The 25,553-nt window shown below is 50.1% G+C and overlaps 1 protein-coding gene across 2 annotated transcripts; it reads left to right on the forward strand.

The window, feature by feature from the left end:
* Positions 1-257: 257 nt before the first annotated feature.
* Positions 258-13,433, forward strand: IL10RA (interleukin 10 receptor subunit alpha). 2 transcript variants are annotated; one of them, XM_081541075.1, is made up of 7 exons: positions 258-422; positions 2,887-3,001; positions 3,586-3,776; positions 4,669-4,838; positions 5,712-5,859; positions 7,967-8,088; positions 10,701-13,433. In XM_081541075.1, the coding sequence occupies exons 1-7, from the start codon at positions 344-346 to the stop codon at positions 11,628-11,630; spliced, it is 1,755 nt and encodes a 584-aa protein (XP_081397201.1). In that variant the 5' UTR covers positions 258-343; the 3' UTR covers positions 11,631-13,433. The 2 variants fall into 2 exon arrangements, with proteins under 2 accessions (XP_081397201.1, XP_081397200.1); XM_081541074.1 differs by having other exon boundaries at positions 258-410.
* Positions 13,434-25,553: the final 12,120 nt, after the last annotated feature.

Consider the following 25,553-nt stretch of genomic DNA (forward strand, 5'->3'; position numbering starts at 1 on the left):
CCAGACTGCTTTCACTAGATTGCACTGGAGGCCCCGGGAGGTGAGGAAGGTGAGAGTTGACCAAACCCGGTCCTCGCCCGGGACAGCAAGCACCCGCCCTGGCGCTCCTCAACTTCCTCTCCACGAGCTTGGGCAGTGGGCTCACTAAGCGGCCAGCTCGACTCCCTGACGCAGCGGCGTGTGGGCGGGGCGTCTCGAGGCCCCGCCCTTTACGTCAGCCTCTCGGGGCGTGAGCGGACCAGGCAGGCTGAGGTTTCAGTAGCAGCCGAGTAGAGCCGCTGCCGGAGGCGAGCTTCCCGGCTCCGGCTTTGGCCCCGGCACGGGAGAATGCGGTGCGCCCAGGATGCTGCCGCGCCAGATAGTGAAGCTGGCGGCGCTCCTCAGCCTGCTCCTCGGCTCCCGCGCGCACGGTAAGGATCTGGGTCTAGCCTTGCCCTCTCCGCGCCCATCGCGCTCCCTCTCCCACCGGTTGTCAACTGTGCGTTAAAGTTCTGCCTCCCACGGAGAACCCCGTCTGACTGACCGGCCCTCTGTGGAGAGAGGCACCCATTATCTCCCCCCTCCCCGAATCTCCCGTGTTCTGGCAGGCCTGAGTCTCAGGCTCACACGTTGTAGACGTCAAACAGGCTGAGATTGACTGGGGTAGTGGGGAAGTGGGGACGGAGAAGTTAAATGACCACCCTCCCCTTCAACTCACTGCCCCCCCACGTCCCGGTGAGTCATAAATTCAGCCCTGACTCTTTTGTTGTTCTAGTTCAAATTATGGGACTGGTGGTCCCTCTGGGAAATAGCTTCGATCTCAGTCTGACTCTACTTTCCCTTAGCTCTCCGATTAACCTCTTTCTTCCCCCGTTCCATGTCACCCCTCAACTCTTTTCCTCCACCACTTGTCACCCCCATCGGATCATCCGTTCTCCTTCTTTAGCCCCCAAAGCATTCCCACTGCCACTTGCCTCCTCCTCCCTACTGTTACCCTTTAGCTCTCCTAACCCAGCCAGATATCCTGGAAAGTTTCTGCAATTGAAAAGGCTAAATCCTGAAGGGAGAGAATGAAAGGGCGGGGAGCCCCAGGAGCAGGGGCAGACAGAGCAGGGAGAGAGCCAGAATATGACGTAAAACATGAGGTCACCATTCACGTGATCGAGAGCTGAGCTGGGGATGTGCAGCCCAAACACCACAGAGACCCACTGTACTTTTCACTTTCCATATACTGTTCTGAAATTGAGAAACAGACTTGAGGATCGAAGACAGTATAAGAAAGCAAGCAAGATGTGCTTTCTAAGTGAGAACAACAGTCAGAAAAAAAAAAGAAGCATTATTAGAGAAATGATGAGAAGTTGGGGAACCAGGGAAGCCCGGGAGTCGCTGTCAGATGCAGAGACATTAAGTGATCGGGGAAAGAAGAGGAACTGGGTGTTGGCATTGGCCTTGACATGCTTCATTGCACTTAATGGACAAATCTTCATTGTGAGACTCTTAAAGTAGGTGTATTTATCACATTCTTACAAATGAGAAGATTTCTGCTAGGTTAAATGATTTGCCCTAGTCACACTAGCAAGTGCTAGTTTGCAGCTCTTGAAGTTAATTTTCCTTGATGAATGGTGTGGGGGGGAGGGCGGGGAAGACCGGAGGTGGAGAGAGGCTTTGGTATTTAGTATCTTCCCTGGTGGCTCAGGTGGTAAAGAATCTGCCTGCAGTGCAGGAAATGAGGGTTCGATCCGTGGGTCAGGAAGACCCCCTGGAGGAGGAAATGGCAACCCACTCCAGTATTCTTGCCTGGAGAATTCCATGGACAGAGGAACCTGGCAAGCTACAGTCCATGGGGTCTCAAAGAGTCGACACAGCTGAGTAACTAACACACACACATCTCACCTTGGAGCCAAGGAGGCCAGCTCTTTGTGGAAATGTCCTCAGCATAGTCTAGGACCAGGACTGTTTGTTGTACTCAGGCTGAGCCTGGATATCTGGCTGCAGTAAAGCTCTCCTGGAAGCTGGGGAATGGGGCAACCACTCAACTTGGGCTTCTGTGAAGAGAAACAGTTAGATGCCAATGAAGAGGATATCTGTGTACCAAAGAACTCCAGAGAGGGGGGCCTTGGGTTAAGGCCAGAACTGGGGCCAGAGTGGGAACCAGATGTGGGGATGGGAGGCAGACCTTGGGATGGGGCTGGAGCAGGCACAGGAATTGGGCACAGCCAGGGACCAGCTCATCTGAGAGCACATTGTGGGCACAGATTAACCATATGCCCCTGCCTTCTTGCCTGGAATACATCACACCCAGCTTGTCTCTGCTCACTTCTGCTTCTGATCCCAGATATCACAGGATGGTGATTTAAGGACACATTAGCTCTGGGATAAGATCCATCTGGATTCAAGGGCCCATTCTATCCCTTACTATCCCCACTGACCTTGGGCAAGTCAGTTAAAATCTCTGAACCTTCATTGCTTCTCTAGTAAACTTGGGGTAATAGATGCTACCTTGTATGACTACTGTGGTTATTAAATGAGACACAGTATATGTAAAGTACTTAGCTGAGTGCTCAATAAATGGGAGGTGTTAGAATGCTTGGGCTTCCCTGGGGGCTCAGCGGTAAAGAATCCGCCTGCAATGCAGGAGACTTAAGAGACACGGGTTCAATCCCTGGGTCGGGAAGATCCCCTGGAGAAGGGCATGGCAACCCACTCCAGTATTCTTGCCTGGAGAATCCCATGGACAGAGGAGCCTGGCAGGATACAGCCCATAGAGTCCCAAAGAGTCAGACACGACTGAAGTGACTTAGCAGGCAGGCAGAATGCTTGCAGCCGTCTGCAGCAGCATCTCTTCCCCGGGGTGGGTGGGGGAGGCTCTGCTACCTCTGGTACTGACACTCTCCTCTCTTCGGACAGAACTGCCCAGACCTCCATCTGTGTGGTTTGAAGCAGAGTTTTTCCACCACGTCCTCTACTGGACACCCATCCCAAATCCGTCTGAAAGTACCTATTATGAAGTGGAGCTCCTGAGGTAAGCAAAAAGGAGGCTGGAGAAAGGAGGGAGATGAGTGAGGAAGTGGGAGACTGCATCCCCTTCTACCCCCCTAGCATGGGAAGATACCTGCCTTGTTACTGAAATGACACCAGAAGGGACTCTGGCACATATCCATCAGTTGACAAGTACTGATCAAGTCTCATATGCGCTGAGCAGTATGCTGGGAGCTTGAGATGAGAAAGCCAAGCCTTTACCCTCAACTTTCCCATCTTGTTGGAAAAACAGGAAAAGTGTCCATAAGACAGTAGGAGAGCAAGGAAGCCCTAAGGGTTGCACTTGAAATTGGGAGGAGGAAGGAAGTGGGCTGTGTTGCAGAGAGTAGTAGCGAGTCTTCCCAGAGGAGTTGGCCTTTGAGCGACTCATATTCCAATCTAAGAGTCCACTGGCTCAGGGCCCCAGTACCAAGGGAGATCCCCTTGCAACTGGATGCCCCATACTAGAGGGAATACCTTGAGGGCTGTATCGTCATGTGAGCTCTCCCCTGGCCCCTTGCTTCCCTCCTAAAGGAGGTAGGTTGAAGCACGAGTTCCTCTCACCATGCCTACCCTGCTCTCTCGCAGGTATGGAGTAGAGCCCACCTACTGGAAGCCCATCCTGAGCTGTAGCCAGATGCTGGTGATGTCCTGTGATGTTACCATGGAGACCCTGGATCTATATCACAGCAATGGTTACCGAGCCAGAGTCCGGGCAGTGGACGGAAGCCAGCATTCCAACTGGACCTTTCCTGAAACCCGCTTCTCCATGGATGAAGGTGCTTCTCCTCCCTTGGGCCTAGAGCATGGCTTTCAGGCTCCTTTCTAGCCAGAAGCTCTAGTCTAGACCTTTGACCTCCATTCCCATAGCTTGCCACATCCACCTGGCTTTCTAGTCAGGGATTTAGTTGCTCAAAGAAACCTGAGTCAGGACTTTGGAGAAAGTTTAGATGAAAATAGCCAAGTTGTTCAAGATTTAAAAGGGAACTGGAGTTGTTTATCCTACAGAAGAGAAGTCTTGGGGTGAGTTGGAACAGCTGAATCATGAGGGCCAGATTGGTATACTTGTAGGGTTCTGGGAGAGGAAGTTAATCCGTAAACACTCACCATCGGGCCTCAAGCAATAGGCAGAATTTGAATCTGGTCCTGCTGCCTTTAGGGAAGAATTCCCTGGGATCAAGGTGTGGGGCTTTGAAGCAGTGAGGTGCTACTGAAACCAAGTTGGGAATTTCTCTCTGCAGAGAGTAGAGAAAAGGATAATAAGCCCCAAATGTGATAGGATTCTTTCATTCTACAGATTGGGACTGACCGTGCTCATATGTGTATGGCAAGCCTGTTCTGCAGAAGTCAAAATGATGCTCTTGGGGGTCATTGTCTCGCAAATGCCTGTTGACAGGCCGGTACTTCACTAGCTGCAGAAACATGACTGAGGAGTGTGATTAAAATAGATGTTGTCAGGGCCCTGCTTCCAAAATTCAGATTCACTGTGTCTTGAGTGGGTCCAGGCATCTGTTTTTAGCACTCCTCCAGAAATTCCTTATGTGCTGCCAGGCTGGGAGACCAGTAATACAGGTTTTAGAGTGGGAAGAGCTTGATCTTGGAGGCCAGGGACGGATGGGGTGCCGAGGCCCTCCCCGGCCCAGCAGCCTCACGGTTCGTCTCCCCACTCAGTGACTCTGACGGTTGCCAGCGTGAAGCTCGAGATGCACAACGGTAACATCATTGGGGCCATCCAGCTCCCCAGGCCTGAGGTGGCCCCTGAAGGCGACACGTATGAAAACATCTTCCACAACTTCCGGGAGTACCAGATTGAGGTTCGCAAGGTACCAGGACACTATCAGGTATGGGATTCTCCACAGTCAGACTCCCCTGTCACCTGGGGCCGGAAGTGCCTTTTGTCCTCCCCTTGGGAACTTCACCTGCAGAGTCGAGGGAGGTTGTGTGGTGGATGTGGGGTGGGGAGGGAGGGTTGAGATGGCCTCAGTCCTCAAGTATATGCTTTTGCCAGGTGGCAGGGAAGACAGTGCCTGCTAGGTGCCTATAAGACATTGTATAACTACAGGGGACATTGTATAGCTATGGTTTCCAATCCTCTTGTAGGTGGAGACTTTATTTTCTTTTATAGCTGGGGAAATGAGGCTCCAGGAGGCCCTGTAAGCACACTCCCATAAGTAAGAGACCTGGAACCACAAAATCCATCTTCTTTCCTATCCACCACGGGCTTCCCAGCTGGTGCCCAGTCATAAAGAACCCTCCTGCCAATGCAGGAGATATAAGAGACACGGGTTCGATCCCTGGGTCAGGAAGATCCCCTGGAGGAGGACACGGCAAACCATTCCAGTATTCTTGCCTGGAGAATCCCATGGATAGAGAAGCCTGGTGGGCTATAGTCCATGGGGTCACAAAGAGTCGGACATGACTAAATCAACTTAGCATGCATGCATGCATCTCTTTCCACCACAGTTGACTCCAGCCCCTTCTGGGAAGGTCCTCAGTATCCATGAAACACTTCCTTTTCTCTTTTAGTACAAAATAATCATGGTAATCACAGAGATCTTGGGCTGCATTAATAAAGCAGGGTTTGTCACCTTAGAAAAAGAACACTGAAGGAGGTTGACTTTCAGTGCTTTAGAGTATCTCTAAAGGCCCCTCCAGCTGTCACGTGCCATGGAACAAGGATATCGTGTTTATTGCTCTGGTTGTTTTCATTTCAGTCCCATGGCAAGGTCAAAAATGAAAGCTTCAAACTCCCAATCCCGACAGGGGTGGGAGAGTTCTGTGTCAGGGTGAAACCGTCTGTCGGCTCCCGAGTGAACAAGGAGGTCTGGTCCAAGGAGGAGTGCATCTTGCTCACCTCGCAGTGTGAGTTGGTTGGGGCTACTGTCTGGGCAGGAGGGAGGCAGGAGGGAAGGAAGAGGGCTGCTGCTGAGGGGCACTGTGCTGGGCCCCCACCCGCCAACACAGCCCTCCATCCTCACCCAGCCCTGTGAAAGAGCTCCTGTTGTCCCGATTTTAGAGATACGGGAACTGAGGCTCAGTACCTGTAAGCGACTTCCCGGGTGTGGTCACAGAGCCAGGTCTCCCAGTGGAGCGGGTGCTCCCACCAGAGCCCAGCTAAGCTCCCAGGAGCCCTTCCCAGCCCCGCTCAGTCAGTTGTGATGGTTCCTGTTTGTCACATTCCTCAGCTGAATGGAGCTGGGGACCCCAAGGGCTTCTCAGAACTCTCCCTCCCCCACCCCCACCCGCAGCCCCCAGAGGAAGCAGAACTGAACTGAGCTGGCTCTTCTCCACAACTGCAAAAGTCATCAGGCACTGTGCCAGGCTCCCAACCAAGTGCTGGGGGTGGAGGGGGGGTGGCGGGCAAGGGAATATGGGGTGTGAAGGTCGTGGTTCTGCCCACAAGGATCTTACGGTCTGCCTGGGAAGACGGGGCATGGCAAGAGGAGGCTGCATCTAGCTACTTGGGACAGTATATGTCAAGTGCCTAGCGAGTGATGTCAACAGTCAGTGGGCTGGGAGAGTGCCTGGTCCAGTGGGGGCAGCGTCCAGCAATGACCAGAGGGGCTCCTTGCTTTTCTACAGCACATTTCAATTTATGGCAGACACTTACAAGCTGCTTGTTATTTAAGCCTCACTCTCATTGAAGCAGAGCAAGTCACCATCCCTGTGCCAGGTGGCCTTACTTACACACTTTTTCAACATCTGCTCACTACTACAGAAATAGTTTTGTGTACAGGTCTGGGTTCAAATCTCAGCCTCACCACTTATGCAATATACCACCTTGGGCAACTTACTTAACCTCACTGGGCCTCAGGATGCTAGTCTATAAAAATAAGGACGGTAATAGTATTTACCTCTTAAGGTAAGACTAAGAATCAGATCACATAAGTATTGTAGTCCCCCCTTATTCCCAGGGCATACGTTCTAAGACCCCCAGTGGCCGCTCTGAAATCATGGATATATACCGTTTTTTCCTGTACATACATACATATGACAGTTTAATTTATCAATTAAATTTAAGATAATTTTAAGAGAACGTCCAAATTGCCAGCATCATTACTCTCGCACTTTGGGGCCATGATTGAGTAAAATAAGGGTTACTTGGACAAAAGCACTGAATACCACAACTGCCCATCTGATAACTGAGGCAGCCCCTAAGTGACTTACAGGCAGGATCTCCTGGACAAAGGGAGGATTCATGTCCCAGGTGGGACAGAGTGATAGAGTGGGACAGCATGAGATTTCAAGCTACTCAGAACGGCACACGATTTAACTTATCAATTATTTATTTCTGGAAATCTTCCATGTAATGTTTTTGGACCACAGGTAACTGAAACCACAGATTGGGGCAGGAGGGGCTGTTTTAAAGGGCTTGATAGATGATAAATGCTGTGTACTTCATAGCCACCTGTGAGGTAGGCACTATTATTGTGCCCATTTTGTAGATGGTAAAACTAAGGCTAAGAGAGACTAAGTAATTTGTCCACAGCCTCACAGCTAGTAAGTGATTGACCTGGGATTGGAACCTAGGTCTGGCTGCTCCCAAAGCCTCCCTTCTTACCTGCTGTACCGTCCTGCACCAGAGCTCTGTGTGCCATCATGTGAGTTCTGTGCAAAGACTGGCGGCAGAGTCCATGTGTCTAGATAGGGATCCTTCAGGGCAGAGGTTGGAAAGCCAGGCAGGGATTCCCAAGATCCAGGGACTTCCCTGGTGGTACAGTGGTTTAGACTCTACACTCCCAATTCAGGGGGCCTAGGTTCAATCCCTGGTCAGGAAACTAGGTTCTGCATGCCACAATTAAAAACAAAAACAAGAATGTAGTCATGGCCTCCAGAGTTGTGACCTAGAGGTAGCCTAAGGGGTTGGGGGGGTGGTTACTCGGCCACTCACTGAGGCTCCTGAGAGGGGCCGTGGGGACCGCCCCTCCATATCCCATGGCCTACAAACCCATCTCTCTGTGCCCCACAGATTTCACAGTGACCAACCTCAGCATCTTTTTCACCTTTGTCCTGCTGCTCTATGGAGCCCTGACCTCCTGTCTGATCTTCCAGCTGTATGTGCGGCGCCGGGGGAAGCTGCCTGCTGTCCTGGTGAGTCTTGCACAGAGGCCACTGCCCCATCCTTCCTTCCCAGCCCCACCAGGACTCCTAGAGGCAGGGCACACCCTCCTAGGCAGTCCACACCCTCAGCCCTGATGTTATCAGAGCTTCATCAAGCACCATGGGGTCAGAGGGAGAACTTGAATGTCAAGCCCAGTACAGAGAATGTTGCCTTGTAGTGGCCCAGAAAAAACACAGTGATCCCAACCCGCCTCACGCCATTTTGTTACTATTTGCTAATAACTGGCAGCAGACCAGCCCCTGGGCTGTACCTCAGAGACAGACAGTTATGAGCCTCACTTTACAACTGAAGGAACTGAGGTAGAAAGAGATTGTTACATGCAGAGAGCTCCACAGCCAGCAAGAGTCAAGGCTGGAGCCCAGCCTTGCCCATCCCTAGAAGCTGTGCTGAGTGCTCTGGAAGAGGAAGACAAGGGGCTATGGTCAGGGTGGAGAGAACAGCATGGAAAGGATGCTGAGAGGAGGGCTTCCTGGAGGAAGCGGCATCTCCAGCCCTTCCTGGGAGGGGCAGGGGCAGGTCTCCTCTGACTACCCAGTGCTGACAGATGCTGTATTTATAGTCAGTCAGCCTCTGAAATTCAACTTGTCCCATTGAGCAGCATCTCCAGACCTCAGCCCATCTCTGGCCTGGGATTCAGACTGGACCAAAGGTGGTCCCCACAGCTGACATTATTGGGATGATCAAGGACTCAGCTAGAAGGGTGGGCTCTGTCAGGGAGACAGGAGCCCAGGGAAGCTCACAGATGGAAGGAGACCCTCCGCAGGGATCCCGGGATCTCTAGGGAAAATAAGGCGAGCTGCAAAGGCCCTCTGAAATGATTTTGAGTAAGAATTCTGGGATGCGGATGGAGTGCGGAGAAGGGGGGTGAAGCTGCCTGGTGAGCGCACCATGGGGCCTGTCCTCAGGGATGGGTAGCCGGAAAGCAGAGCAGTGGGAGAGAACCACTGGATGGAAGAGTCTTAGTTGAGCTTGAGAAAAGACGTCTAGTAAGAGAGAGTGGGCAATGGAGCTACAGTTACCAAGCATCTACAACATGCAGAGTGTTGTACGGAAAGCACCTGAGTAAGTGGGCCCAAGAGGCTTGATTAGGTCTGGTGGGACAGCCAATGAATCAACTATGAACTTTAATGCAAACCAGTGAAATAGACGTAGATGTAGATGCAAAAATGCCAAAGGAGATGACAAGCAATCTAGTTTTTTGTTCCTTCTGAACATTTGGATCAGAGAATTAAATCAACTATTAACTTTAATGCAAACCTTGGCGTAGATGACACAGCTGATAAGAGGCAAAGCTGAATTTGAACCCAGAGAGTCTGGCTTCAGAATATAATCCTTAGTCACCAAGCTATATGATATTAATAGGGATCCAACCAGTAATAGTTGCGTTAGAGTCATCACATACAAAGGGATCTAGATGTGCAACAGTGAGTCAGTAAGTCAGTCTATAAACCTTAGGAGTGCCTACTATGTGCCAGCTCAGTTTAAGCAGCTCTGGGAATAGAGTGGCCAATAAGAACAGACAACTCCCACCCTCAGGAGCTTCTGAATATTTTGTTGGGTATAGGGAGTGAGCATGTCTGTATATGCATGTGGGAGCACAGAAAACAAAAGTAACTCCAGAAGCTAAGTGCTAGGAATAAATAAACAAGGTGGATAGGAAGAGAGGAGATCAGGAAAGCCTCTCTGAGGAGATGATATCTGAGCCAAGACCTGAATGATAAGAAGGATACAGTCATACAAAATGTTTGGAGAAGAGTATTCCAAGCAGGAGTAGCCTCTCCAAAGGCCCTGAGGCAGCACTGTCTGGAGCAGAAGGAACTCCAGTGCAACTGGGGCAGAAGAGCTAGGAGGAGAAGACTTAAGTGACTTCCTGGGACTATTAGCAATTAATGGGGAGCAGGGCCTCCTCAGCTGCTAGTTCTGTGCTTGTTCACTGACCCACACTGAAGCCAGGCTGTGTTTATGAAGAGTCACACTCGGGGAGTGGAGAAATGATCTTGGTATCTCACCTCCAGCATTTTAAAAGATGAAATAAATAGCATGGACTAGGACAGGACAGAATACAATAGATCACAATGCACAGGCAGTAACAGTAAGTATTTATTTTGTGACATTGGTTTCAGTTGTCTATGAATAATATATTTGTGGGCTATTTATATCTTACGTAACATTATTATGTAACATGTTTCTTACTCAGGGTCCTCCTGGAGGGAAAAACCATCTGAAACACATTTCTAGATCTCAGTGGGTCCAGCCAGCTCTCGGGTTTGAAAAGCACTGCTGATGGAGCTGCCTGAGAATGTTCACCTTTCCTTGCAGCCTCCCATCCTGTCTGTCATTCTGTCTGAGCTGAGAACACAGGCTTCTTAGGTAGCTGGCCTGAGACAAACTGAGAATTGCACAAGGAGGAAAACTCGATTCTAAAACAAAGCGAAAAGGACAAGCAACCTGTCCTGCAGGCTCTGCTGCACCCCGTCTGTTGGAGCAGTATCTCCTGAACCCCTCGCCTCTCCTGGCTGCACTGGGGTGGGTTCTTGCCGGTGACCCTCCCGCCCCTCTCACTCTGCGCTCTCCTCCCCAGGTCTTTAAGAAGCCCCGTCCCTTCAGCCTCATCGGCCAGTTTTCCCACCCAGAGACCCGAGATACCATCCACACCCTGGACGAGGAGGCCTTCCCCAAGGTGACTCCGGAGCTAAGGAACTCAGACGTGCACGGCAGCACTGACAGTGGCTTCGGCAGTGCCAAGCCGTCGCTGCAGACCGATGAGCCCCAGTTCCTCCTCCCTGCCTCCGACCCCCAGGTCAGGGAGACTCTGGAAAAGGGGACGCCCCAGGCGCTGGAGAACAGCTGCGGTAGTGGAGGCAGCAGCAACAGTGCAGACAGCGGAATCTGCTTGCCAGATCCCCGCCTGAGTCCCAGCATGGAGCCCAGCTGGGACCCGCAGGTGGGGAGCGACAGCCGGGACCGGGAGGACAGTGGCATTGGCCTGGTCCAGAACTCTAGGGAGCAGCCTGAGGATGCTCAGGGTGGCTCAGCTTTGGGCCATGTGAGCCCCCTGGGACCTGAGGAGCCTGCCAAAGAAGACCCAGTGGCAGGGGCCTTCCAGGGCTACCTGAAGCAGACCCAGTGCCCAGAGGAGAAGGCAGCCCAGGCAGGCGTCCTGGAAGAAGAGTCTTCCTCAACAGTGGACCTTGACCCCCAATTCAGGACATGCCTGGATACTGAGGCAGGCTGGCCTCTACCAGCCCTGGCCAAGGGCTATGTGCAACAGGACCCCCCAGAAATGACTCTCACTCCTTTGCAAACCCCTGCAGGACAGTGGGACCAACCAACTGAGGACTGGTCACTCCTGGGCCTGATCAGCTGTGGTGACCTCGGCACATCTGACTGGCACTTTGCCCGTGATCTTGCCCCTCTGGATTGTGTGCCAGCCCCGAGCGGTCTCCTGAGCAGTTTTGACTCAGACCTGGTCACCCTGCCACTGATCACCAGCCTGCAGTCAAATGAGTGAGGCAGGCTAAGGGCTTGCTTTTGATTTCAGCTGCACGCTGCCTGGACCCAGAGGATCCAGAGGCCGGAAGTGAAGTACAATGCCAGTCTGGGCACTTTGCTGCAAGCCCAGCAGGCCCACTAGGTGTTCAGGGCAAGAGGAAGCTAGACTAACACAGGATACATAGGTGGCATTGGCCTGCTCTGCAGACTGGGCCCTGCAGTCTCTGGCAGAACTGAGAAGAGCAGGGCAGAGACCTCCCCTCTCCTCAGGACACGCCCTGTGCTTTAAAGGACTCTTTGCTCAGGGGGATCATGAGGCCACCAGGCTGAAGTCAGCTCAGTGAGCCAGGCCTCCCACTTAGGCTGTCCATGTGTCAGGAGGGCCTCCAGCAGGATGGAGGGCTGGGAGGATAGAGGCATCAGGGCTGCCAATGCAGGGGTCACTTCTAGGGGAGGAAGGAGGAAACAGGAGCCAAAGGGAGCTGAGATCCAAAAGGGGGCTTCTGACTCAGAACCCTGGGGATGTCTTGTGTCCATCTGCACCCTCTTTCTAGCAAATAGAGCAGCAGCCCCCTGGGGCACTTGGAGTGGCCAAGTCACACAGTGCCCTCTTTCTGCTGCTCCCGCCACCTTGCTGACAGAACCAGAGAAACCATGAGTGTTTGTCCTGGTCCAAACACAGCCCTTCAGTGGCTCTCTGGGCTTGGACACGACACCACCTTATCTGCCCTGGAGGGTCAGGGTGAGGACCTGCACTTGTGTTGCTGCTGATGTCCAGCTACAGGACAGGGCACTGGGCTGGGACTTCTGTCCTCCCAGTGATCAGATGTGGTGAGCTTGGGCCAGCCACTTCTCAGAAGTGGACGTCGCTCAGTCGTGTCCGACTCAGTGCGACCCCATGGAGACTGTAACCTGCCAGGCTCCTCTGTCCATGGGATTCTCCAAGTAAGAATATTGGACAGGGTAGTCATTCCCTTCTCCAGGAGTTCTTCCTGACCCAGGGATCGAACCTGTGTCTCCTGCATGACAGGCAGATTTTTTACCACCTGAGCCACTTATCAGAGGGCGGTGGTTATTCATCTGTGAAATAAAGACTGAGTCTCATGCTGGGATGTTGGCCAACCTGGCTTCTGGGGTGACACCTCCAACCCTACGTGATGCTGGGCTGGGAGGAAGCCGTGTCCTCACAGAGCTGAGGGCCGAGGGACAGCCCCACGCTGAAGGCTTGTCTGTGTAGCAGGAGTAGATGGCATTGTGCTGAGACAATGACCAGACCCTGGGCCCAGAGAGGGGGCAGGTGTGGGCTCTGCTTCCCCACAGTCAGTTTGGGATCTGTCTGCACCTGTGAGCAGGGAAGCTGTATGCCCCCCGGGTCATCCTTGGCCCTGCCTTCTCCATGGCACTCTTGGAATAAACATCAGGCCCAGTGAATCTAGCCAGAGCTCCTCCACTCTGCCAGGAGGCTCATAGATGCCAGTCCAATAATAATTCCCTCTAGAAACAGGTCTGAGGGAGGGTTTCTCAGCATTTCCTTGGAAGGTTTATTTATTTAGTTTATTTATTGAAAAGGCAGCATGGTACAGGGAAAGAGTTCTGGGCATTTCGAGAGCCTAGGAGTTCTCATTCTGACTTCACTGTTCCTAGCCATGTGACCTTGGGAAAGTCACCTTTCCTCATCTATGAAACCAGGAAATGTTGCCTGACTTGTTTTGTTTATAAGGTTCCACTGAGAACATGAATGTGAATGTGGCTTGAAACACAAGGCTCTGTTAATGAGTTGATGTATGTTTTTTCTTCCAATAAATTGTTGGAATCACAGGAATCTTGGGAAACCTGTCAGATTTCTGATAATACAGTGGCTGGTAGAAGCGTGAAGTTATCGATGATCAAGGATGATAACGAATAGGATGTGTGATGTCAGTCAGATTTCGATGACACAGTGGGTGGTAGAAGTGTCAAGTTATTGATGATCAAGAATGATAATGAATAAGATGTGTGATGTTGCTTTAAGGCACCAAGACTGAGGACTCACGCTCAAATCAGGTCTGGTTGCTCATGTTACCATTTATTGCCTGGGACCTTGGGCAAACTCCTTACTAAGTTCCAGTTTCCTCATCTATAGAATGGGAATAATAATTCCTCATGGGGATGTTGGGACGTTTAAATGAGATCACATAAAGAGTTTAACATGTACCAGATGTGTGGTATTCCAGGCATAGGTAGCTGTCATTGACTTTGTTTTTCTATTTTTAAATTTTTAATTGGAGGATAATTGCTTTACAATGTTGTGTTGGTTTCTGCTGTATGTCATTGACTTTTAAAGCTGTAAAGGGAAATGAACAGTTTTTCTTGGAAATGGGTGAAAATGAAAGAGATCTTTAAAAATGTATATCAAGTATATGACAAAATTGTTGAAAGAGAATGTAAGCAAAGATAATGAAGGAATTCCCTGGCAGTCCAGTGGTTAAGACCCTGAGCTTTCAGCGACAAGGGCCCAAGTTTGATCCCTGGTCAGGGAACCAAGATCCCATAAGTCACAGGGTGCCACCAAAAAAAGAAAAAAGAATGATAATACAGTATAATGTAAAGATTATGTAATATAATGAGAGATAATGAAAATGGATGTAAATGAAAGAGTGTGCAGAGGTTCTTGGTTGTTGTAATTGTCCAGTGACTAAGTCGTGTCCAGTTCTTTGATGAACTGCAGCACGCCAGGCTTCCCTGTCCTTCACTCTCTCCCAGAGTTTGCTCAAACTCAAGTCCATCGAGTCGATGATGTCATCCAGCCATCTCATCCTCTGTCGTCCCCTTCTCCTACCCTCAATCTTTCCCAGCATCAGGGTCTTTTCCAATGAGTCGGTTCTTTAGGAAGACTGAAAAGGAAACCGTGGAACCGAGAACCCTGTGTTTTGGATGTGAATTCTGACAACTTGAAAGGAGACCCCAATGGCCCCTCCCTTCCAAGAAGACAGCAAACCAGGTGTCCCTGGAACCCACCAACTGCTCCCCCCAACCTGGAAGTGTGTCCCAGAGGTACTTCTCATAAGTGCGGAAGCCATCTGCATTCAATTCTAAAAGCAGCCTCTTCCTTCCACGAAAAGCCACATGTGGGTTTGAGGCTCTCCCCAACCTCAGCCCAGCGGGTAGAGCTGACCCAGGGCTCGAGGCCTGCGTCTGGGTACACTTTGCTCTTTGTCACATCCTGGATCCTCCAGGAGGTGGCCAGGGACACCGCGTCTCTGTTGCACTGTGTTGTCTCCAACCACACCTCTCCCCTTTTAATCTGAGAAACTAACCAGTTCTGGGGAAGCACTGATCCTATCACCTTCACAGAACTTGACTTATCTCACACTGTTTGGGACCTGCTCAGACTTTTGCCCCAAAGGTCTTCTTGTCAGACTGGTAAGAAGTGTGAGATTGGTCACTTTATCCTGGAACTGAGTGTTGGAAATGGAAAGGCCCCTGGGGCAGGTTGGATGAGGGCTGGCCGAGACGTTGAATATGAAGATTCAGGAGAGAGGGGGTCCGAGGATGTGGGATGAGTGGGAATTTGGGCTGGATCTCCTCCCCTTTTCAGCTCAGGCTGCCCAGCACAGCCAGGGCCATGGGAGAAACTGAGAGAGTTCCTCCAAACAGTGGTGAGATGCCACCAGACTTCTCAGGAATTTGGAATAAAGTCCCCAACAGACAGCCCCGTCTGTTCTGACACCGAGAAACCTGTGAGGGCTTTTCCAAGCTGAGGAATGGATGATTCTGCGTTTCTATGAGCTAACGGAACTTCCTCTTAGTAAAGAGAGGGGAAATGGGTCAACTCCACTGAAGAGGAAATTCTATTGAATTGTGCTTTCCTGAGTTTGTAAATAGCTATGGTCAGAGGGTCTCCCTTGTCTTCCCCGAAGATCTCCATTTCTCCCCACCCCATTCCCAATACACACAGGGTCACAGAGCACACACGACTCCTGAGGTAGTCCCACCCATTTCACCGAATCGAGCCTACAGGGCAGCGCGGGTTGCGGGGGCGGGGGTCTCTGAGCCCCACCTGTGAACAGCAGAGAAGGGGGCACTAACATAGTGCCCACCTGGGACAGTACGCTGGTAACAGTGCGAGGTACTTGTAGCAGTTTGGGCTGATTTTATCAAGCCCCAATCTAGAGGACACTAGATACTTGGAACGCATGACTCATCCATTTCCTCTGGTGCTCATGGGCTTGGGGGTTTCTTTTAAAGCAAATCCACAATTAAAAAATTTGTATTAATCACTTATGATCATTTTTATTACTGATCCACCACACCTTTCCTCACTATCAGCTTGATCTTAAGTTTGTTATCATTCCCATAAACATTCAGAAAGGGTGCTGGTAAACACTGACAGGGGCCAGTAAACACTGACAAAAGAAGGGTTGGGTGCAGTGAAATTTGTGTTTCAGAAAGATAACCCTGGTCAGCCCCCGAGGTGTGAGTCAGAAGGGACCAGGAAGAAAGCTGAGAGAACTGATTGGAGGCATTCTTTATCAGCATTTCACTTCTTCAAGAAGTGTTTTAGTAACCTCTTACTACGTGCCCAACGTGGTACTCAGCCCTGGGTCAAGAGTGGTGAACGAAAGATGCACAGCATCATGGATGGCGCCTTCTGGTTATGAAGGTAATCACCAAGCTACTCAACAACAAGTATATGTTACTATAATCACTGAGAAGGGTCATGAAAGACACTACTATCCACATAACAGATGAAGGCAAGAGGCAGAGAAACGAAACGGGAGATGTATTGGCTCAAGCTGCTATAACAAAATACTGTAGGCTGGGTGGCTTCAACAACACAAAATTATTTTTCATTGTGCTGGAGGCTGGGACATCCAAGACCAAGCTGTTGGCAGATTCAGTTCTTAGTGAAGGCTCTCTTCCTGACTTGCAGATGAGGCTAAAGATTCATGATGGGTGCTTCTCCTTCTCCTTACTGAGGGGGATGGGATGGAGGAGGGGTGGCAGAGAGCTCTGCTTTCTCTTCCTCTTCTTATAAGGACCCTTTTTTTCCATTGTGAGGGCTCCATTCTCACAACCTCAACTAACCCTAAGCACATCCCAAAGGCTCCACCTCCTAATACCTGCACTTCAGGGGTTAGGGCGTCAACAGATGAATGGCGAGACCACAAACATTGATTCCACACCAGAGGCTTAAATGATAATCCAATCAAATAAGCAGGGACCGTGGGAATGGAAAGGAAGTGACAGATTCAAAAGACATTTTTGAAGGGAGAATTGGCATGACTTGATTGGCTGGAGTGAGAGAAACAGGAACCAGAGGTATTGATAGTAATCATACTTCAATGTGGGCTTCCCTAGTGGCTCAGACGGTAAAGAATCCGCCTGCAATGTGGGAGACCTGGGCTTGATCCCTGGATTGGAAAGATCCCCTGGAGGAGGGCATGGCAACTCACTCCAGTATTCTTGCCTGGAGAATCCCCATGGACAGAGGAGCCTGGAGGGCTACAGTCCTTGAGGTCGCAAAGAGTCGGACAGGACTGAGCAACTAAGCACACACATACTTCAATGTGGATAATAAGAAAAGTGAAATATGGCCATGGAAGGGAGATGTGGGGAGGGGATAGAGGGGAGATGGTAAGTTCTGGAGTTGATACGACAAGTTAGCCAAGGGAAAGTTCCTCCAGCAGTTGGCAACGCGGACCTGGCACTAGATCAGGGCCCGGAGCTGTGAAAACTTGAGTGCTATGATACACTTAGTTTGAGTCCACATCCAAAGGTGTGGAGAAGACCATCAGGCCCCCTTGCAGTTAGAATACTCATCTGATGATCACTCACCTTGAGGAAAACCAGGCTGCCATTCCTCTACTCTTAGTGACACCTGTGCTGGGCACCTGTCTTGCAGATCCCAGTGTCATTGGTGCCATGGTGTTCCTTGGACAATGATAGCCCATCACAAGAGTGAAGTCAAGGGTTTTTAGTAAGTCAGCTGCTCTGTAGGGCTGGCTAGTTCTGGGGTAGACATGAAGAAGGGTGCCTGGTAAAGATGGGTACATGACTGCCAGAGGTCCGGGTGTGGGTGCCACACTGTATACCTCTACCTGTACAAAGAAGGAGGGGCTGGTGGAGGGTAAGGCTTCATGATGGCCCTGGAGAGAACAGAAACATTCTTTAGGATCCTGCTACCTAGTCACCCTAATGCTGGCACTATTCTTTGTCTCCGCTTCCCACCCTCTACCTAGCCCCCAGAACAGTTTCTCGAAGTATAACCTACATTTGAACCACCTGGGGCTACTTGTCTTTCTAAGCTTCTCTCCAAGGCTCAGAATTTCTAAGGCTAGTTCCCAGGGACCTGCTAAGTAAGTTACAAATAAACAAGTTTCAGGTGATTCACATGCACATCAAAGTCTGAGAGTCACTCCTTCGGAGAACAACTTGATGACTTGCTGCCTGTTCTATTAAACTCAACTCTTCTCACTACTCCTAGAGGATATCACCCAGTCCATACATTTAAATGCTGTCTGGATGCTGATGACTTCCAAAAGTCTGAGCAGGACTTCTTAATTCTAACGCCCCCTGAACAGCTCCATTTAGATATCTAGCACGCATCTCAAAAATATGCCTAAAACAGAACTCTTGACTCCCTCACACACTCATTCCTCCCCAAGTCTTCCCCTCCAAATGGCATCATCATTTACCTAGCTCTTCATAACAAAAAATCAGGAGTCATTCTTTCACAACCCACATCTGATCCACCTGCTGCTGCTGCTGCTAAGTCGCTTCAGTCGTGTCCGACTCTGTGCGACCCCGTAGACGGCAGCCCACCAGGCTCCGCCATCCCTGGGATTCTCCAGGCAAGAATACTGGAGTGGGTTGCCATTTCCTTCTCCAGTGCATGAAAGGGAAAAGTGAAAGTGAAGTCGCTCAGTCGTGTCCAACTCTTAGCGACCCCATGGACTGTAGCCTACCAGGCTTCTCCGTCCATGGGTTTTCCAGGCAAGAGTACTGGAGTGGGGTGCCATTGCCTTCTCCGCTGATCCACCAGGTAGGTCCTAATCAGCTCTACCTTCCAAATAGGTGAATCCAACCACTTATCACCACCCCCACAGGATTATCCTGGTCAAATCCATTGTCACGTCTCACCTGGACCACTGTTCCTCCCCTTTCTGCACCTCTGTTTCCATTCCTGCTCCCTTAGTCTAATCCAGTGTGGTTTGTACAGTATACTTAATCTAGTACAGTAACCTACATCATCTTCGTAACATATGACTCAGGTCATGTTATTCCTCTGCTGGAAGCCCTCTCCTTTGATCTTGCCCCAAATGAGAGGTAAAGTCCCGATGAGCTGGTATCTGCCCACTCTCCCGACATATCTCCTGCAATCTCCCCCTGCCCACTCTGCTTCAATCTAATGTCTGTCTCAGGTCATTTGCCCTTGTTCCTCCAAGGTCTTCTCCTGAATGCCCTCCTCATTTGATTCAAGTGTCTCCTCAAATGGAGCCTCCTTGGAGAAGTCTTCACTGACCACCCTATCCAAGTATCCTCCCCAACTCTGTTCTATCCCTCCATCTCCAGCTTTTTGCCTTCAGAGCACTTACCCTTATGTAAAATGATATGATCTATTTATATGTTTATTTGCTCATAACCTGTCACTCCCAAGAAAATATAAGGTCTGTGAAAGCAGGGACTTTATCTCCTTCATTTATTCTTACATTCCCAATTCTAGAACATAGACACTCAGTTTGTATTTGGGGATGGAATGAATGATTAAGCAAATACATAAATGAATACAGGCAGGTTTACAATATAAGGAGGTGATTGCTGGCAGCCTAGACTTCCCCATTCAGAAGTAGAGCCTGATTCAAGGACTTGCGGGCAGGTAGTTTATATAGAAGTTGAGCACAGGGAACGAGAGGAAGGGACCAGGGGAAGGCAAAGCCAAAACAAGCATGTGTTATCAAGCTGGTCATGCTGGGAGCAATTGGACCTTGGTCCCACCAGAATGTTAATTGGAGCATATAGAGAGTCCTCTTCCAACCATCCCCTGAGAACTGACAGAAGAAGTCCTGATCCATCAGCTCCTGAATTCCCCTTGTTGAGGTTCCCACAGAGATGTTCACTCCTCTGCATTCTCAGGCTCCTGTGCAAGGTGCTGTGTGCGCTACGCCGGAACAGAAGGAGCCAGGGCAGGAAGCAAGTGATGTGCAGTGGGCACTGGAGAAGAGACTTATCAGCACTGAGCCAGTTGGAGCCCACTCAGAACTGGCCAGAATTAGGAGTGGAGCCAAGAAGATGTACGGGGTCATAAGAGGCATCAGTTGAACCTGCTGTGATGGAGATATGCATGGGGGTCATGGCAGGGGCATTCGGTCCAGCTAGAGTGTTCAATGCACTTTTGTTGGACTGAACTGAAAGGAGTAAAATACACAGTTTATTAGATGATGGTAAGTAAGGTTGGGAGACTCTCCCAAAACTTGAAATACTGTAAGATCTGAGCCCACAATTCAAACGGGGGACAAAGAGACCACACATGTAGCAGAACAAGTGATGCAGCATGATGTAACAGAGTGAAGAAAGCAAGACACTCACATGGCGGAAGTGTCCATCTGTCCACTCAGGCTGCATGGACAGGTTTCCAAAGCAAGGTGGTTGGTCTAGAGATGCCCCAAGGGTAAAAGGGAAGAGGCAACAAACCCAAGGAGTGTAAAGAGTGCTTAGGAATGGAATGGATCTCAGGAAGCCTGGGTTCTACCCTCACCTGAAAGTGAAAGTGAAGTCATTCAGTCACGTTCGACTCTTTGCGACCCCCATGGCTGTAGCCTTCCAGGCTCCTCCATCCATGGGGATTTTCCAGGCAAGAATACTGGAGTGGGTTGCTGTTTCCTTCTGGAGGGGATCTTCCTGACCCAGGGATTGAAAGTGATGGATCTCCTGTACTGCAGGCAGACTTCACCATCTGAGCCACCAGGGAAGCCTTAGCTTAATCTTATCTTGTCAACTCTGGGCCCCAATCTTCTCATCTGCCAAATGGAGAGAATATTCTTCAATCTGACTCTGCTCCTGAGTTCACTGGGCACACTGCTCTCATTGTACATACAACATTCAGTACTCACTTCACCGTGAGCTCTTGGAGACAGACACTCCTCTTGGTTTATCTCTGTATCCTTCATGCTAAACCAGTGGCTAATATATAGCCTAGGTGCTCAACACATTTTTGATGAATAAGTGAATGCCTGAACAAATGGATTTCTTCACAGAGAAATGCATGTGAAAGATGCCAAAGAAATATAATATCCAAACATGAGATAGCAATGGTGGTAACAGTAGCCTGGGGCTGGATGGATACTTGGCAGACGTTAGACAGCACCAAAAAGAAAGGAGGCAGTACATACATTTGATTTTATTTTCAGGCTTATCATCTTCTTGGTTTAGTCACATTATACCATGATTATTCCCTTCCCTGCTATTTTCACCCTATAGCTCTTAGGTATTGAAGGTACTCAGGGCTACAGACTAAACAGGAAGCCTAGAGCAAGGGGATGTGGTCAGGAAGCAAGGTAGGGGACCATGAAAACATTGAGCAGGCAGCCATTCACCCCTTCAGCAAACATTCATTGTACATTCATTGAGCACTAGTCATGGGCAGGCCCTTTGGGAATACAGCAGGCAACAAGACATGACCCCTCTCTTCCTTGGCTCACCTCTGCAGTACACACACACAAGCACACATATACAACACATTCAGATGTCTCTGCCTACCTCCTCCCCTGCCCCCCTCCCCCAGCCCCGTGGAACTGAAGTCACCCACACTCTGAAACAGGCTTGCAGCTGGAGGGGACCTCAGAATCCTCAAGTCCAGTGGCAACCTTATTACAAACAAGGCACCTGGGGCCCACCAGCTACTGGGGCTAGACCCAAAGATGAGGCTTCTTACATTTTCCACCCCCCTCCCTCCCCATGGGCCCCTGCCTATGTATGAGAAACCTCCTCCTAGGCTTTGGAGAAGGGGAGTCAGCCTCCAAGGCTCTGCAGGGACAACCCAGGAGACAGGGAGTCTGGCAGGGCCTCCAGCGCACCCCCCACCTGCAGTTTTGTTGATCTGCTGCTGCTCTGGGCAGGCAGAACATTTTCACTTCTGGTCCCCAAGTGTGAGAATTCACCAGGCCACTGACTTCCTGTTTTGTACTAGAACTGCTTAAATATCACTGCTTCTAGATGATTTTTTGATCACTAAGCACTTTTAAAAATACAGTAATGAGAGACCCATCTGCTCCCACTTCGAGGTTCTCAGAACCCTGGGCCAGAGCGAGGAGCACCAGAGACACTGGCATGGAGCAGGCTCATTACAACTGAAAAGGAAGCTACAGGAGTGCAGAGCCCCCTCCTCACCTGCCCAGCTTCTTCATGGGTTTGGCCATCCCTTAGTTTAACCCTCAGATAGAAAAACTCAAATAGAAGATCTGCACTTTCTCCAGATCTGTGTCGGTGGATGATCAAAGGATTGAGGTTGGGAAGGCAAAATCAAAAGTTCTGGTTTTTCAGAGCACCCAGGATTGGACCAAGGATGAAGCAACAACCAAGATTGCCTGAAGAGACTGAAGATTCCTTCCACATAATTTCCTGAGGCGTCACTGGCTATGGCCAGAGCTGTACAAGACACCATAAAGAACTCAGAAAACATATAAGATCTGAATTTTGCCTGCAAGAAGTACCCATCAAATAGGGGAGAGTGAGGTTAATCTTAAGAGGGAATGTATTCCCTCATAGTGCCTAGCACAGTTCTTGACCTGTTATAGAAGTTGCAAGAATGAATGAATACAAGGGAATGATCAATAATTAGGTTACAGGAGAGTATCTGGAATTAGTAACTAAAAGACAAGGAGATCCATAGGTCTTGAAGGAGTTTCTCTGGAGAAGTGAAAATTGAGCTGACATAAAGAATGGGCAGAATTGGGCTTCCCTGGTGGCTCAGTGGTAAAGACTCTGCCTGCCAGTGCAGGAGTCGCGGGTTCCATTCCTGGTCCGGGAAGATCCCATGTGGCACAGAGCAGCTAAGCGCATGAGCCACAGCTGTTAAGCCTGTGCTCTAGAATTCATGAGTCGCAGTTACGGTAGCCCATGTGCCGCAGAGCCTGTGCTCCACAATAAGAGAAGCCACCGCTGAGAAGCCCACGTACCACAACTACAGAGTAGCCTCCTCTCCCTGAAACTAGAGAAAAGCCCACACAGCAATAAAGACCCAAGAATAAATAAATTATATATATATTTAAAATCTTGCTTTAAAGTTTTTAAAAAAGGAGCAGAATTTGATGATTTGGAGGTGAAAGGGGGTATGAAAAATAAAAGAAAAATTGAGGAATGGGTCGATGAGAAACTCAGAGCCAAGGATGGGGCCTGGAGAGCCCCAGCTTCTGAAAAGCCCGTCTCAGCACACCAGGGGGCTGGAAAAGAGATGGGAGACCAGAGGGAGGGGCCTGCTTCCTTGGGGGCCAGGGATCTCAGAGAGCTGCTAGCTTGGGCAGAGGCTAAAAGTGAGGAAGAGTTACAGAGAAAATAACAGTCTTGCCTGGCGTTAAGCAAAGCATTTCACCAGACCTTGAGCCTCTGTTCCCTCACCTGAGAGACGGGGAGGATGAAGTGAGACAGCGCATTTGAAGTCCCTGTCTTGCACTGGTCCGAGGCAAGTGTTAGTGTTTCACCTTCCTGCTCAAGAAGGGATAGGTTGGAAATGGTCCAGTCTTCAGTGCTAGTCGGTCTTAGCCAGGGTCAAAGAAAAGATGGAGTAATATTTAGGATCCTAAACTCTCAAGGTCTAAGGGAACTGCAGTCATTACCTTTCAGCTGCCACCTCCTGAATTAGAGAGGTATCACTACACTGCGTACATGCCTCTTTTGTGTATGGAATGCACTGAACTGTGGTAGTTTAGTTGCTGAGTCGTATTCAACTCTTTATGACCCCATGGACTGTAGCTCGCCAGGCTCCTCTGTCCATGGGATTCTCCAGGCAAGAATACTGGAGTGGGTAGCCATTTCCTTCTCCAGGGGATCTTCCCGACTCACGTCTCCTGCGTTGCAGGTGGGTTCTTCTACCATTGAGCCATCAGAGAGGCAGGAATATAATTTTCCTTGACTCTGTGAACGACTCATTAGTTGGAAGCACAATTTATAGTAATGTCGATGATTTTCCATCTTCTTCCTTTTTCAAAGTTCACAATGGATCCTGATGCCTAAACACCAGAGTAAGCTCTTCTTGGCGAGAAGCTGGGTGTGAAATGAGCCTGCAGGGCATTTTCAGTCAGTGTTCATGAGATATAGTACTGCCCAGGCTCTTCAGGTACAGGAAGTCAGAATCCACTAAGGAGAGTGCAAAAGCTCACCTCTGGAGAACCCAGCTGGGATGGGAATGGCCAGGCACCAGGGCCACACAAACTGGCTCTTCCTGACAGAGGGCTCCAAAAGATAAGCAGCGCTCACTGCAGCCCTCAGCAGATCACAGAGGAGGTGGGGTTAAACTGGGAAAGCAGCACTGTCACTCCCAGAGAAGACAATGGAGTGCCCTAGGGAGTTTTCTCTTCTCTTTTCTGCTATAGGCAGCTGCTCAGATTATGATATGCCTACTAAGTGCCAGCTCCTGTTGTACTAAACACAGAGTTGTTATTCAGTCGCCCAGTCACGTCTGACTCTTCATGACCCCATGGACTGCAGCACACCTGGCCTTCCTGTCCCTCACCACCTCCCAGAGTTTACCCAAGTTCATGTCCATTGCATCAGTGATGCCATCCAGCCATCTCATGCTCTGTTGCCCCTTTCTCCTCCTGCCCTCAGTCTTTCCCAGCATCAAGGTCTTTTCCAATGAGTCGCTCTTCGAATCAGGTGACCAAAGTATTGGAGCTTCAGCTTCAGCATCAGTCCTTCCAATGAATATTCAGGGTTGATTTCCTTTAAGATTGACTGGTATGATCTCCTTGCTGTCCAAGGGACTCTCAAGAGTCTTCTCCAGCACCACAGTTTGAAAGCATCATTTCTTCGGCATTCTGCCTTCTTTATGGCCCAGTTCTCTGAGAGTCCAGAGATTTGGAAAAAAAGAAAGAAAGATAGGACTCTTTTTCTATTTCAGGCAAAAGAGAGGAGTCTTGAAGAAGTAGTCCCTCAAATGCCAGATGCCGAAATTTAATCCCAGGATGGTGAAGTAACAGCCCATGACCACACAGCTTGGCAGGACAGGCTCCTCACCAGCTCCTGTTCTACAGCGTTCCTCCCACCAAGCCCTGAGGTCGGACTGTGTCTGTGAGGCCTCGACTCTGTCAGTTGCTGGCTGTGCAGCCTTAGGCAAAGCATACCAACTCTGAGTATCAATCTCTCTGTGTGTAAAATGGGACCAATAATCATCTCCACATCACAAGGTTGCCACCAGGCTCAAGACACAGTAGCGTGTGTGGAAGTGCACTGTACTCTGCAGACTGCACTGTATGAGTAGTTTCTTCTCTTCCTCATGTCACCTGGGCATCTTTCTCTAGCACCAGGCAGGCTTCTGTGGCCACAGTGGGTGTTTCCTTCCACTCAGTTGGCATTTATTAAGCGCCTCCTATTGACTCCATTTTTAATGGTTACTAAAAAGCTGTGGGACTTAACCCTGCCTGCTTGGGTGGCATCAAGTCTAGAGTCCAAGGGAAGCCGTAGGAAAGATGAGACTTGAGCCAACCATGGAGACTAGATGTGGCTGGGGGTGGGGGTCGGGGGGAGAAGGCATTCTAGGCAGGAGAACAGTCTCGGCAAAGACTCCAAAGAGGAATAGGGTGGCAGTGGCCTGGGAACGGCCAGCCCACGGAACTGTGGGCTCTCCATGACTGACTCCCGGCTCCTGGGGCCAGGGAGATGAAGAATAGTTACGAGGAAGGGAAGGGCCTGGGTGGTGGGGGCAGTGCTGGCATCACCATGGGTCAAGGTGCCCAGCAAATAACCA

Source organism: Giraffa tippelskirchi, chromosome 11, assembly GCF_054371585.1.
Source record: "Giraffa tippelskirchi isolate mGirTip1 chromosome 11, T2T-mGirTip1v1.2.pri, whole genome shotgun sequence".
NCBI classification, from domain to species: Eukaryota; Metazoa; Chordata; class Mammalia; order Artiodactyla; family Giraffidae; genus Giraffa; species Giraffa tippelskirchi.

Excerpts from the sequence above, each read along its gene's own strand:
- IL10RA (XM_081541075.1), top strand. The coding sequence starts at position 344 with ATGCTGCCGCGCCAGATAGTGAAGCTGGCGGCGCTCCTCAGCCTGCTC. Across the intron at positions 4,839-5,711 it reads AGGTACCAGGACACTATCAG|TCCCATGGCAAGGTCAAAAA; the intron begins GTATGGGATTCT and ends TTTTCATTTCAG. Across the intron at positions 5,860-7,966 it reads CATCTTGCTCACCTCGCAGT|ATTTCACAGTGACCAACCTC; the intron begins GTGAGTTGGTTG and ends TGTGCCCCACAG.